Source organism: Rousettus aegyptiacus, unplaced genomic scaffold, assembly GCF_014176215.1.
Source record: "Rousettus aegyptiacus isolate mRouAeg1 unplaced genomic scaffold, mRouAeg1.p scaffold_m13_p_2, whole genome shotgun sequence".
Classification (NCBI taxonomy): Eukaryota; Metazoa; Chordata; class Mammalia; order Chiroptera; family Pteropodidae; genus Rousettus; species Rousettus aegyptiacus.
The window spans coordinates 43,109,993-43,126,071 of NW_023416295.1; the positions used below are offsets into that span (position 1 = coordinate 43,109,993).

At 35.6% G+C, this 16,079-nt stretch overlaps 1 protein-coding gene across 2 annotated transcripts in view; it reads left to right on the forward strand.

Moving 5' to 3' along the window:
- PDE11A (phosphodiesterase 11A) overlaps positions 1-16,079 on the forward strand; it is a 312,968-nt gene that overhangs the window by 85,662 nt on the left and 211,227 nt on the right. Inside the window, exon 3 of one of the 2 annotated variants that reach the window (XM_016152596.2) lies at positions 1,491-1,541. The exons of the other annotated variant lie outside the window; for it this stretch is intronic. Coding sequence (XP_016008082.2) covers positions 1,491-1,541 — 51 coding nt within the window. The remainder of the gene's footprint in view (positions 1-1,490; positions 1,542-16,079) is intronic. 2 annotated transcript variants of the gene reach the window in all.

The window sequence follows — 16,079 nt, forward strand, 5'->3', positions numbered from 1 at the left end:
GACAAGTGATTTTTATGTTCCAAGACATCAAATGGAGCAGGTCAATAGCTTAGGTATTTTGGTCTTTCTGACATCTGTTCGAGATAGGGAGGTTGGGCTGAGATTCTTATTGCTCCTTTTGGCTGATGTTAATTGTCTTAGGGCCTCATTTCTGGTAGGCATTATGGTCACAGCCAGGACTCGAACCCAGATCTTCTCGCTCCAAATCCCAAGCTCGTTCCATTGGCATGGCCGAGGAGCAGCTGGCCCCAAGAAGATCTGCCTCTGGTTGCCCTTCCTGCGAGAATCCCAGGACATGGCCTCAGGCTGGGAGGGATGAGGCAGGGGCCCCGCCTTGACTGTGGAAGGAGTGAGAAAGCAGTCAGTTCATGAGGTCTCTTGGGTATTGCCTGTGATTTGTTGTGTCATGACTCTGAACAAGAGCGACCTTGCACTTGCCATAGCTTAGATGCCAATTTAAAGTGATCAATTGTCACACCAGAAGGACTACCTTTTATATCTAGATTAACACAGTAAAGTGATGCCTCATAGTGACATTCACTTTAGCTGAACTACTCTGGTTTTCTGGACCTAAGCAAATTTGTAGCTGTTTTAGCCCAGCGACCCCTAACATAGGGACTCCTGACTCTTTGTAGTCTGAGAAGGCAGTGGTGGTGGTAAGAGCTGGGGTGTTAGTAAGTGGTTAGTAAGAGGTGAGAACCATGAATGAGTTAAATAATTCAAAAATACTAACAGACACAACATGCTTAACCGGGACAAGTCTACACAGATTAAATAAAATGGTTTTTAAATGTCTTTTGGTGGGAATTTTCTCAATATTCTTATTGGAAGCCCTGACTGGCACTTATGTGTTTCTGTGATGAATAAAAAAAAAAGAGCGAGAAACAAATTATTATTTAATAACAGTAAATTTAGAGAAAGATGAAGATTTTAAAAGCTGTTACCCGTAAGAGGAAAAAAATAACAAAGGCTGTTCTTGATGGTGAATAGTGTGGGAATGACTAAGTAGAGTCCTGAGGGGAGGCGAGTCGGGCTGAGTAGCTGCAGTGCAGAGCTCTCCTTGATATGGAACTTCTGTCGCTTTTCCAGTTAAGGTTCAGAGACTAGTTCAGACTCTAAGCTCTCTACAGTCCTCTGTGGATCCTTACAAAGGCCCAGGTGGTTCATGGATCCTCTTTGGGATTCAAGTCAAGTAATCAGAGGGACCAATGTTTTGTTTTATTCAGGGTTCCCAAAATGACCCTGGGCCCTGTATTAGTTGATGTGCATGTAATGGTGTTCCTATGAATACTTGTGGGATGAGATTTCCTACCCTTTCTGTTCTTCTCTCCACCTCGTTTCCAGGAAAGAAGGGGTTGGGCTCCAAAGCTTGGTAGTTATTCGGTATTCTGCTTTTAACTCTGATTGCTGCTTCTGCCTTTGACCAACATAGACCCTAGGATTCATGCTAAGGCTGTGTTTGTTTTTTGTCTTTCCTGATCTGATTTTAGTTCATTGACTACCTACCGAGGTATCGGATATGGCTGTTGATTACCTGCAAGGTAGGCATTGCTAATGCGTGCTTTCCTTTTAGGGATGCAGGTCTTCCATTCTATAAGCATGTATGGGCTGTCTACTGCATGAACTAAGGCACTTGTTTAAAGAGTAAATTTGCCTTTAATATATCTTCTCAAATTTATCAGAAAAATACCCTTCAGAAACACTAGTCATTTTATGACTAGCAGCACAAATATATATTGATATTGTGAGATAGCTGTTGAATTGCAGATAATTAATTGATCAATTTAGACCCCAAGTTAAGCAAAAAGAAATCTAAAGTATTAACTGCCAAATCACGTGCATAAGCTGACAAATAAGCCCATGCTTATTCTGTCAAATTTGTAAATGGTGATTCATCCCTATTTCTTGTCTTGGAGTATATTTTATTATAATTATATTTATCCTGGAGCTTTGGTTTGTTAAGTAAATAACTTATGCAAAAATGAGTTTACTCTTCAAACAGCAGTTATTTATTTACATAGCTCATTGCCATCTTTAGATTCATGCATAGGAGCAGGTTGGAAGAAAAGCAACAGTGTGCCCTGCGATTTCTATGCTGGGAGTTTGATATGAGATTGGGGGTTGGAGAGTTTTGTAAAATTCTAAATGGAATATATTCAACTACCAAGTTAACCTTCCCTCCTCACACCCCCACATTCGCCCACGACCTCCTGAAGTAATTTAATTGAGATTAAGTGTAAAAGAGACCCAAGAAAACATCAAGCACACAAATGTTAAAAGGAAGAGACGACGAACCACAGAAGCCACTTCTCAGGAACAATGAACTGAAACAAGAGTCTTGTCCTCGCGCAGATGAAGCTTCAAGTTCACCCCAGTAAGCTTTAAAATACTGATGCAGCCTTTAAAATACAGTTTTAAGATATGGTTATTTAAAGTATAGTTGTCTTCATTTTTCAGGGTTAACGCAGTTACTAAACATTCATTTAATTTTGATCTTACTGCCCTCTATCAGTGTTCCTGAACATTTTGCCTAGCAAATCAGGATTATTGGTGAACTAAAGAATGGTCTTCGTGAAGATAGTCTCCAAACCAGAGTGTGTGGGTTTATTTGGTTTCTATTATCTTCACTAACCTTTAAATTGATATAAATTTAGAGAAAATAGTTGCTGTTCCCCTTTTTTTTCCTCAAATAAAGACAAGTTGACATAATCTAAAAGTTGGTCCTTTGTTCACTCCAACCCACCTCTGCCCCCTAAGCTTCCTGGTTGCTGTATGTGCGTGAGAAGATGGCACCATATCCTCTCTTAGTAATGGATTGTGCCTAAAAAGAAGGCTTAACAGCAGAGAGAACATGAGATACATAGTAATTGATTAAGATACATGTTTAAGAATTATTTCTTGAGAAAATTTTGTGTCGGTATTGTGTCCTGTTTCAAAGGGACAAGGAAATGAACAAAATATTGACTCTGGAATCAAGGAGCTCACTCTCTGTCAGTGGATTTGACTTTGGATCTTATAAACTCCTTGAACTGACAGCCTGTCGAACTCTCATTCGCGGTCAATGTAAGCATTAGAGCAAACATGCAATCAATCCACTTGGGTGAGTGGGTTTACCAGAGATACTAGTAAGAAAAATTTCTGCCCTTTAAGACCAAAATAAATAGCATTATTGCTTTTAGCTCAGGCAGAACTCTACTTGGTAGTTAGCATTACTGTAGTGTCAGGCTCTGATTTAATCATGGCCATGAGTTCTGTAATATATAGATAAGTCCGAAATATAATTTGGGTTCATACATGATCATATTACCATTGATTTTAGTAAGTGAAGACAGGAATTTAAAGCAATGACCTATATTCTGAACTTTTCTTTTAAAGGAAAATAAAAGAAAGGAAGTGGGGGAAAATCTATAAATTTTTTCTTTAAGCAAGCACAAGTTGGGTCCCACTCGTTCACTTGATAATAAATTGCACTTTAGCATAAAGCGGATCTCTGTTTTACTTGTTCTGATTAATGTATATATTTATGTGTGATATTTTCTATATATTCTTTTAAATATTATTTTGCAGACTGTGTTATTTCTTAAATCATTCTTTTATTTATTTAACATCTATTGCTCGAGCAGCCACTATATGCTAGGTATTATGCTGGATGTTCATGAATGTCATCCTAAGGCTCTTAAGAACTCAAGAATGTTTTTAGGGATAGATTTCAAATGTTACGGAATTTTAAATAAATGAGATAACATTGAGAATTCTGTTTGAAAGAAAAGCTAATGATAATTTTCCCCAAGAATTATCCAAAATAATCGTGTGCACTTATTATTTTAAGAACTTGGCATCTTGGTAGTAGGGCCTTGATTTTCCTCTAGATCGCTACCCTATCCTCCATTCTTAGTCTTTGTTTCTACCCCAAACTCAGTGATGGCTATATGGCTTAGTTCTGGCCTATCATAGGATTGGTTTACTTTGACCTCAGGGATGGGTTTAGCAATACCCATGTAACCCAATTTGGGCCCCTGAGGGTCAGACCCAGCATTTTTGTGCAAACAGTGAGAGAAAAGAAGTTCTCCCTACACTCCTGAAATTTAACCTTGAATGATAGTTTAGAACTAATATGATGTTTGAGAATAAAACCCACAGAAAGGAAAGCTCAGATAAGAGATGAGTGGGAAAAACATTTTATGACCTCATTCAAACTCTAATTTACTACCTGCTTGAGGTAGTTCTACTCCTGGCAGTTCTACTACTTTTTATTATGTGGACAAATAAATTTCTTTTTTATGTTTGTGTCAGATCCAGTTAGGATCTTATTCACTTATAACAAAGAGTCTTGAAGATATGCTGTGGAAACATATATTGAGATCCTATCTCATCCTAGGCCCTGTGCCAAGGGACAGGATGACACAAAGATGGGTAAGCCATTGTCTCTGCTCTTGAGCAATTCACAATCCATCCAGAATTATAGAAATTGATAAACATGAACTACAATATGAAAGTACTATATTAGTGGTATGTACAAAAAGCTACAAAAGCATGATGGAGTACTAGTGACTTGTTTGACAGAGTGGAGAGAGTGGCAGAGAAAAAAGGCAGGCAGAAAGATTTCATTGAGAAGATATTTGATCTGCCTCTTGTAAAATAAGTAGAGTTTGACATATGGACAAAGTAGGCAACAACAGTCTAGAATGAAGGAATAATAAAGAATGAAGACAAAAGGTATAAAATTTTATTATGCATAAGAATGAATACTTTACTGTGGCTAGGATACAAGGACGTGGAGAGAGAAGAGTTCTGGAAGGTGCATCTAGAAAATTATATTGGAGTCAAATTATGAAGGGCTTTGAATGCCAGGTCCTCTAGGCAGTAGGAAGCCACAGAAGAGCTGTGAGGGTAAGGTGGACAGAGGTGGAGGTGACAGAGTGGGAAACAGGGATAGAAAATGTTGAGGGATAACTAACAGGTAAAATTGACAGGACATGGTGATGTGTTGGGTATGAGGCATGGCCCCTAGGCTTTTGGATTCAGCCCTTGTTTGAAAGGTGGTACCTTCACCAAGATACTACATACCTCTTGGAAGAGAAATAAGTTGTTGAGGGTGGTCAGTTTTGAGTTCTGTTTTTTGGATAAGGTATTTGAGGAGCTTTTGAGACGTCTAAGTGAAAATGCCGAGTGAGCAGTTGGATCTAGGGCTCAGAGGAGAACTGTGGGTTAGAAATATGAATTTGGGGGTCATAGGCATGTAGATGACATTCAATCCAGTGTTACAGATAAGGTTTCCCAGGATGAGATACGAAGTCCTAGGATCAAGCCTTGTAGAACTCTAACAAGTAATGGTCAGATGGAAATAAAAAAAATTATGCAAAAGAAAATGAGAAGGAGCAAAGTTTTGTAAGGTTAGCAAACATAAGATATTTTAATGGTATTCACCTGGGACAACTTCCTTTTTCCCTTCCAACTTACTAGTCTGTCATGCTTCATTTTTCAGGTGGTGCTAGACGGACCACGCTTTGGGGAAGATGTCAAGTTGGGGATGCATTTAGTTTGAATTTAGTAAGACACATTTATATGGTTTTCAATACCTTTTGTGTAGAATTAAGTTGTTACTAGGCTTAGGTTGTAAGAATGGTTTCCCTGACTTCTTTCTCACGCATTATCCCAGCTCACTCGGCATCCTGACACAAAGATTCAAGGCCAGAAGTCACACTGTGACAAGAATGCATTCTACAGTATGTGGCCCTGGAAGTATAAACAGTGGAGGAGAAACAAGGTTTGAAATAATAGAGCCAGAAGCTAGTCTATAACAAATTCTTCTAATCATCGGATGTGTAAAATTTGGTTTGTAAGTGCCTGGTCACAGTAGAAGTTCTCTCCTGTCAGGAGCATACTCAGTATATAACAGTGATAAAGACACTTTTCTTTATTATGGTTAGGGAGAAATTGTGCAAAATATAATTGATCAGAATTCCTGCATTCGTAGGACACAAACCTGTACTAGTACTGCAGATAGGAAATATTTCTCTAGGCGAAGTTATGATCAGGTATGCATCCCAACTATCAAATTTTGATTGATCATGCAAGAGAAGACTGAATTATTTTTCTGTAGGCATGTCTACAGAAAAATAATGTTGAAATTATCACATGCAGAGCTAATCAAAAAGCATACTGTTAAAAATTTAGGAAAATTAATAAAAATATATAATTTTTCTGTATATTGTGGCGTTTGTGGTATTTGCCAACATTTTAAAGTTTGTAATATATTACGATTTCCTCATTCTAAATGAATATTTATTTTTATAACTAATTTTTTCATAATATTGTTTTTCTTAAAGTGCTCCCTTCCTGAATGTATAAGTTTCAGGCCTTACAAAAGTGAATTTTTCCCTGGTAAGACAGGAGAACATTTCAGTAAACTTGTCTGATCACTTTTTAAAAATATATTTCTAAGAATGAAATTGTAAGGACATAGGGCCTGTACTTTTAAAAGGCATTTGATACATTTTGCAAAACTGTTCTTTGAAATGCTGCACCAATTAATCTCCCTTGAGAAATGCCTATTTTCCCCATATTATTATCAGCTCTAGGTATTAAGTTTTAATTGTAACATTTGTCAATATACTAGGAGATGTTCAATAACTCATTGTTATTTTAATTTATATTTCTTTGTTAATTAGTATCCTGAAATTTTTTTTCATTTTTTTAATTACATGTATTTATTTCTTCTTTTGTGAATTGCCTGCTTACATCTTTTTGATCATTTTTATAGGGATTTTTATCCGATTGACTTGAGAGAATTCTTTCTTTATTTAGAGTATTCACAATTCTTACAAACATTGCAAATGATTTTCCCAGTTTATTTTGCCTTTTAATATTATTTTATATCTTGAGACAAAGATGTTTTTAATTTCAAATGTATCCAAAGTCTCTCACATAATTTCCACATTTAGTGTTATAGTTTGAAAGGACTTACACAGTTAAGGGCTATATAAATATTTACATTACCCCATGACTTTTGTAGGTTTTCTTTTTAAACCTGTCATTTCCCACCTGCTCCGCCCCTCCCCTCCCCCCCTACCCCCCGCAACACGATGTGAACTATCTGTCCCAACCTGATTTGTTGACTAAACCATCCTTTTCCCATAGATTTGAAGTGCCAGTTTGTCATACCTGTATATACTAGTACTGGACTCTGTACTATAACGCTGTGTGATTATTATGTCCCCAGTACTACTTTATTTTGATCATCATAACCTTACCTATTTCTTATTTCTCATTTCTTTTAATGACATTGTTATTATTGTACATTTTTGTTCCATTTGAATTTTAGAATTGCTTTTTAAAAAATTCCAAACATCATTTCGGTTTTCCTTATAAGAAAATTTATAGATTAATTTCAAGGAATAATTGATCTCTTTTTGCTATTGAGTTCTTTCATTTATAAATATGGCCTGTTTCTCCATTTAAAAAGTCTTTAATGCTCTTTATAGCTTATTAAAAATTTCATAGCCAGTGAGTAGTAGATTTCGTCAAATGACTTTTTAGAATATTAAGGTGATCATATTTTTTCCTATACTAGTTAATATGAAAGTTTGTAATAATTGCTTTTGCAGCATTGGCCATCATTTTGTTCTGACAAGAAATTATTGGTCATATTCCATTATTTTTTTATATTTGCATAAATTTAATTTCCTAATATACTATACATATACATATATATTTAATCTTCTAATATTTTTATTTAGAATCTTGCTCATCTGTTTTAATAAGGAACTTATTTTCTAGGTTTAGTTTTTGTGCTATTTTTATTAGGAGGTGCTATCAGGATTATTATGTTTTCAAAAAATACTTGAGGGTTTTCTATCTTTCTCTGGATTCTGAAATAGTTTGAATATCATAGGAGCTACCTTGTTATTGAAGGTTTGAAAGAATTTGCCTGTGAAACCATCTAGACCTGGCATCTTTTCCAAGAATGATTTTATAACAACTCTATTATTTTGTGGTGATTGTTTTACTCAGATTCCTCATTCTTCTTGATCTAATTTTGTTAATTTATATTTTCTTTAAAATTCACATTTCCATCAGATTTTTAAATTTATAAGCTTAGGGTTGTACAAAGACTACTATAATTTTTAAAATTATTTTCTGTACCTATGTTTATATTTTCTTTATCACTTCTGTTTTAGTATATTTGTGAGTTTTTTCCTCTGATTAAACTGGCTAGTGATTTATTTCTCTGTTTTTACCTACAAGAATCATTCCTAGGATAACTTATCATTTTTATTAATTGATTTCCCATTATTTTCAGCTTTTTTAAAATTAATTTCTTCCTTCTGCTTTCTTTAAATTGGCATTTTTGTTCTTTCTGATCACTCTATATGGAACTTAGCCCTTAAAATATATATCTGAACTATGAAAAGAAATAGCAGCTAAAGGAAGCGAGGAGACTATATTGCTGACAGACAATGGGTGAAAAGTGAAAGTGTGGATGGGGCAATAAAACATTTTGTCTTTGAAGATGGCTTCTTGGCTTGTTAGCTGAATTGTTCTAAGATACAGGATGAGAAACCTTGCCGAACTAAGATGAACCATATAGAAAGCTTCCTCTTGCCTCTTTGAATTGATACCCTACTCTGGTAATAATGATTAACCCTTCTCAAAGTTCTGTTTATTGTTAGGCCAAACTTTAAGCTCTCTGTCTTCAAGGTTGTCCATTAAGAAGGTCCTAAAATTACTAGGTACCAATTCTGTGCTTTAGTTGAGTAGACAGAACATATGGATTTGATCTAGGCTTTTACATTTATAATATTCATTTTAGGGTCCTATTGCTTTAGTTAAATATTAATGCTCTAAACATGTTTTTCATAGCCTTCTCTGTTTCTTCTCCACTGGAGAATATTGCTGGAAATTAAAAAACACTATGGTTTATTATCCATGTCATTGGTGTTGCATTTTGATGATGAATTATTTTGGAAAATGGAAAAAAGGTATATAAGTAGAAGAATCCCCTCTGGGTCTCATGTGTTTCTCTGAATAGCATTTTATATTTCCTCACTATTTTTCCTGAGGTTATTACATATCTTCCATGAGCATCTATAAAATACCAAACCATAGTCTTAAATATTAGAGAGATGTTCTGATGAGCTTCTAATGAGATTTTTTAAAATACTGTATATGGTATAAAAATGCTATCTGTGGTGTAAAAATGCTCACGCAAAAAACCTAGCTTTTAATGTAAGGCATTTATATTACTTCTTACATTCCTTAATTATGATAATATGGCACATTGGGACAGACAGCTAGTGTGTTAAAACTTATGACTTTTCTGGATGAGAAACCAGAGGTTAGTGAGTTCTTGGTATATTGCAACTATGAGAGGGTCTTGGCTACTGTTATAATAATCCAGAGATGGTGAAGGATGAGAGTGCTGGGCCAGAGCAGCTTAAAGGTCTTGAGATGAAGGCTTTAAAAGCTGCTATGTTGGTGACTTGCTTATGGCTATATATGGATAGTAATTAAAGATGGCTTCAAGGGTTTGGAACTGGTGATTACAACTTTAATGATTCACCTGGCACATATCTGGCATTTTGGCAGAGGAAGCTCTCTTTCTTCAGAAAGGAGAATTGAGATGACAAACTTGGTTTTAGAATGCTGAGTTTAAGGTAGTACAGTAGTCCCCCTTATTTGTTTGATTATTTGTTTGGCTTTAGTTACCCATAATCAACTGCTGTCTGAGAATAGTAAATGGAAAATTTCAGAAATAAACAGTTTATAAGTTTTGAATTGCGCACCATTTAAAAAATTCAATTACAGCTGACATTCAATATTATTTTATATTAGTTACAGATGTATAGCATAGTGTTTAGACATTTATATAACTTATAAAGTATTCTGCCTGATAAGACTAGTATACACCTGGCACCATACATAGTTATTACAATATTATTGACTATATTTGCTGTTCTTTACATCCTCATGACTGTTTTGTAACTACCAAAGTGTACTTCTTAACCCCTTCACCTTTTTCACCCAGCGCCCCAATTCCCCTCCCATCTAGAAACCACCAGTTTGTTCCCTGTATGTGATTCCGTAAATTTTGCACCGTTTTGAGTAGCATGATGAAATCTACTGCTCTCCTCCTCCATCCAGCCCTGGATATAAATCATCCCTTTGTCAGCATCTCCACACTGTATGTGCTGCCTGCCTGTTAGTCACTTAGTAGCCACATTGGTTATCTGATCACTCTCCCGGTATTGCAGTGCTTATGTTCAGGTAACCTATATAGCAGCCTCACGAAATGTTACAATGCCTATGTCATTCACCTCACTTCATCTCCTCATATAGGCATTGCATCATCTTACATCATCACAAGAAGGGTGAGTACAGTATGACGTTATTTTGAAAGAGAGAGACCACATTCACTTAACTTTTATTATAGTATAATTATCATTTTTCTATTTCATTATCAGTTATTGTTGTTAACCTCTTACCATGCCTAATTTCTAAATTAAACTTTACCAAAGTTATGTATATATAAGAAAAAACATAGTATATGTAAGGCTTCATACTGTCCATGGTTTCAGGCATCTACTGGGGATCTTGGAACATACCCACCAATGATAAGGGAGGACTACTGTAATCTTATTATCACCACAAGCCCAAGCAACCATTAAACTACTTTCTTTTAATATATTTTTTCTAGACTGTACAATGAAATGTTTTACATCCATAAGAATTGATCATAATAAGTGAGGCTTATAGAAAGTGAAAAAAAAAAAACAGATAAATTATGCATAGGATCAGCCTATATCAGTTTATGTGAAGGGAGAAAGAGGGGAAAATTTCAATGATAGTCTCCAAAATGTGAATGGGAGTTACCTCTGGGTGGTAGAAATATGAATACTTTGTTGTTGAAAATCTGTAATGAGAGAAAAATACAAATTGTCTGAGAAAGGACATCTCTTGAAATGAGTTCTTTCGGGGTTTGCCCTTCACTAGGGTGTCTGAATAAGAGGATGGGAATTTAGAACTGCCTCTGGACATGAGAAAGTTATTTTTCTCAAGTCTCAGGAGTTGGGAATAGGGCCAAATAGAAATAAGGTTATTGGATAATATGACTAGTACCTCCATGACTCAAGTGCTCAGCAGACCTGAGCCTCTAAAAAGTCACAAACAGTAGGTATTGATGCTGCGAGGCTGTTTGTTACATGCAAGGCTACTTAGCCTGTCTACTCTGGTGTAAGCTTTGTCTCTTGCAGATGCTTTAATTTATGCTAGCTTCAAGGAGAGAGGTGAGAATAGTAGAAGGGTGTTCATTCCAATTCCCTGGGAGTCCTAGTCTTAATATCCAAGGACAGTAGCAGAAGCATCTATGTCACTTTCTCTAAGAAGGGAAAGCAGAAGATGAGTGAGCTGCCTCTTCTTTATTTGTCATCTTGCTCTTCCTCACTTTTAAAAAATAGTGCCCCCATTCTCTTTAGAGTGTTAATTCTTAAAGTGAACAATTTCAAAATCCTTAAAGTAGACAATTTTAATAAGTGTGTAATTGGATCATCTATTCCATGTCAATGTTTTTAAAAAATAAATTTGGTGAGTTGTATCTCTGTATATATTTTGGAGACTGTTTTCTTCAAGGCACAGCACTGATGGGAAAAGGCATGCTTTAGCCAAGAGTATATACTTTGGTATGAGCTGACAAGATTCATTTATGATTCTGATTTTTCAAATAAAACCCTGACCTACTGTCTTAACTGACTATGCATAGAAACAAAATTACAGTGAACCAAATTATACCTCTGGAAGTAGGAATTTCCTCTGGAGTCTCTGGAAAACTTCAAACCTATTTTTAAAAAATTATTTTTAATATTCTATTTCTAAAAGATGTGGAAAATGTTTCATTATGTGAAAATAATGTGACTCTTTTCATATTTTGATACCTTATTTTCCAATTTACTCAACCTGAAGAGTTTATTTGAATTACAACTATCATAAAATATCAGTCAGTGGGGCCCAAATCAGTGAAGCTTTGCCTAATGGTTAATGCCTGAGGGCAGAAGGGAGTTGCAAGCCAAATCTCAGAGTTTGCACAGAAGATGTTGCATAATGGGAAAACCTTCTCTCAACCATTAATTTGGCTGACAATGATGTGGCTCTTCAAGCTGTTTTGCTTTCAGGAGTGGAGTCCATAAAGGAGATGGCCTCAGGCCCCTCACTGAGACTTTCTAGCATAGATCTCTGATGTCCTTTAATGATATATAATTGGACCAGACCAGACCATGGGGCTTTAATGGCCTTTCTCTGTGGTCTGTAAATTTGCAAAGGCTTGGGTACCTACTGTCTTTCTTTAGGACATTGATGGAAAGTCCCAGTGCTCGCATTTTATGCTTATTAGTGATACTTTTCATGAGTTTCCAGGGCTAAAGTGACTTTCCGCACTGTTTAATGATTTTCAGTTTAGCTCCCTTTCTGAGTAGGATGTTGTAAAGATTAATTAGCCCATGTTCATAAAGTGCTTTCAAGCTGAAAAGTGCTGCACATGGGTGTACAGACTCATTAGCTTCTTAGTCATTAAGGCTTTTTAGACTTTTTGGCATTCAGAAATGGGTGGTAAAGGCCAAATTGGTATTTTTTTTTTGTGGTGGAGGGGACTTCAGAAAGAGTAGAAAAGAGCAGTATGTCTTTAAAAGAAATAAAGACATCCATTACACTAGGACTGAAAAATAAAGATATTAAAATGTTTTGGTTTTCATTATTTCCTCTTCTTCTACTGCTTCAGCTTCTTCCTACCTCCCTCCTTTCAAAATACATTTGCCTGCTTATTCTACACATTTATTTGGAAAGTCTATTGATTGTATTGTCATATGGATATTCAGTGTTGAATTGTTGTGCCTTGAATGACATAGGGTAGATCATTCCCTTTGTAAATAAAGATGCCCTCTCGGTTTGCAATGTGTCATCAAGGTATGATATTGCCTCCATCCGCAGTAATCTTTGGTCAATATATATATTAGAGTTCTTATGATTCATTAAGCTTTTGATTAAGACTGAAAAAGTACAAATTGTCCACCAAAGACATAAAGAGGTCCTAAAAGAAACCAGAGACAAAGACGGATAATCTACAAAGAAACAGATTGGCAGCTGACTTTTTAGCAGCATCAACAGCACATGATAGGATACTTACATCTTCCAAGTACTTAGAGAAAATAGCTATAAACCTAGAATTGTATACCCAGCTAAATTACCTTTTAAACTTGATCATAAAGTAAATAAATTTTTATATAAAACAGAAACAAATCATTTACCACCAGTGATAACGGATATTCTAAAGAATTTTCTTCAAAATGAAAGATAATTACCCCAGACAGAAGGAGGGACTTGCTGGAAGGAATGAGGAAGAAAAAATTATAAAACATGTAGGTAAATCTAAAGAAGTATTAACTAATAATAATAATGTCCAATTTATAGTCACAAGACAGAATAAGAAAAAATGTAACATGCATAACAGGAAAGTAGTATGAGACTTAAAATATTCCAAGGTCCTTAGCTTATTTGCAAGGAGGCTAAAGATGTTAAATTTAGATTTTGTTAAGTATGTACATAAAATTTTTAGTTTAATTGCTAAAATAAAGGAAATATTATATAATAGAGGGGAGAATCAATGGAATCAGAACATACATTAATAGGAACTGGCTCAGTAAAAAAGAGAGAAAAAAAATATAACTTGGATTTCAGTAACTGTTCCTGGGGCCCTTATCTACAATTACAAATACTAAGTAACTATGTTGTGAAGTTCATATATACACCTATAGACAAATGAAAAAAAACAAACAACAGTTTTAATGATATGTGAACTGGTGCTTCTGGCCTGGGATAAAATCTTTAACAACAATATCATACAGATTATATGGGGCTGTGTTATAGGAGAGGAACCTCAAATATAGGGAACCCAAGTCTTTTATAATGGACAGTAAGCCTGCCTGAACTCTGCTCCAGAGGGTGATACTATCTTAATTATACTGTGTAATAAATAATTCTGTTCTTTGCTCTGAAAGAAGACATTATCTTTTTTCCACACCTGTTCACTATACGAGCGCCCTTGAAAGACACAGCCAGTGCCTTTGTTTCTAAAATGTGCAGAAATGTGAGAGACTCATGGAGATTTCTCTCCAACAACTTTGGATAAGTTCATAAAGCCTCAGTTTTATCGTCTGAAAAATGGAAGGAATGGTATAATACATAATTGTGAGGATCAAATGATACAGTACACAAAATGCTTAATAGCATATCCAAGGACTTTGTCAATACCAATTACTATTATACATGATTATTTCTTGAATGAGATGTGAGCTTGTTTATTGAACTATTTGTTTTCTTTACCAAATAGAATATTACAGTTTGCTGATGTTTCTAATTATTAGAATCACCAAATATTAGAACCAAAAAGGACCAGAAATATTATCCAGTAAAACCAGGCATTGTATAGGTAAGGAAATAAGTTCAAGAGTGACTTGTTGACTTTCTCACAGAACAGCCAAATACAAAAAGACAATGGTTATCTGATTTAAAATCCAGATTCTTTTTAATTATATATAATGCTTAGTATTACAAGCAAATTGAAACAAGACTATGATATATTAGAAAACATTTCATATGTTCATTTGGTTATTCTCTTCTTCTTACTTGCCTGACCTGTAAAACACCTTAAATTTGGCTCCTGAAGGTAAATAAATACAGGAATGAATGAATGAATGAATGAATGAATGAATGAAGGAGGGAAGGAAGGAAAGAAAATAAGGAAGAGAAAGAGGAAGGGAGGAAGGAAGAGGTGGGGAGTTAAATTAAATAACCCATATGTCCTCCTGCCCTCCACCTCCGTCATAGTCTGTCTCCATTGCAGAGAAAAAAACAAACAAAACAAAAACAAAAAAAATGGAAAACTGTGAGAAAAGTGCTTTCTGTGTGTGCAGGTGATATTGAAAATGGTCCCATTCTAGCTAAAGGCAGGGAAATTCTGACAGAACATCTGGCATCTTTTATGTTAACACCTTTATAATGGGTTATTTACAAACTTCTCAAAGCATGGAAGGGAGGAGTAGTAAGGAAGGGGAGAGAAGGGTCGGCAGATATAACATCTAGTTCTAGTAAGGCAAGATGTTGTAGGAATGATCTATCATCAGTTGTAGAATTTGGTGAACCTGAGTTCTTATGTGAGTTTGAACGAATTACTGAGTTTCCTGATCTCTAAAGTGTATATAATATTCTTCTATGAGGAGCTGATGTGCAGTTCAAATGAAGAAATGAGGTGAGAGTGTCTGGCATATAGCATGTCCTCATTAAATATTAATTTATTTTTGAATCTCATTTAGTGAAGGAATTTATTCTGAAAAAAAATTATAAAAATCAAATGATTGATTTTGTACCTCTACTTAATACCAATCCCACCGTTTTTCTCTCTTTAAGAATAGGATCACACTGTTAGCTATGAATTGTGAAATGCTTTCAAGGACCCAAGGCCAGAGTTTAGTATGCCCAGATAACCAAAGCAAGATTTTAATAGGAAAAAAGTGATAGGAAATGTAAATTTCTCTTCATCTTTTGTCCACCTTAAGCCTTCTGCAAAACCACCTTTCACAGCAGGTAATTCTGATCTGGGTGTCCCAGAATGTCTCACAAGTGTTCCTGGGCAGATCCGCTCTTGCTGTTCTCATTCCTCCAGTGGGCACTGCACTGTCCTCTTTTGGGCATCGCAGAAACTGCTATTTTGCCACTTCCCTGTCCCTCTTCCTAGGGCACCGTAGCGTGCATGCGTGAAAGAAAGAGAGAATGTGCTGTAAAACATCTGTCTCTCTCTGCTTTAAAGAAGTCCCAAACATCGTCATGTGTCACAATGTCCTCCAACCTTTGAATAGTTTAGGGAAATACTTCTTTAGGTTTTTACTTGGGGCAATTTCTCTTCCTCTGGAATCAGAGATTCTGGAATTGAATTCGAGTGAGAGTGCTTGGCAGCACAGAAAATCCCTAGCCCTAGACCCTTTGTTATGAGAAAGTCTCTGTTAGGGTCAAGCCCATCACACCTAGCTGTTTTT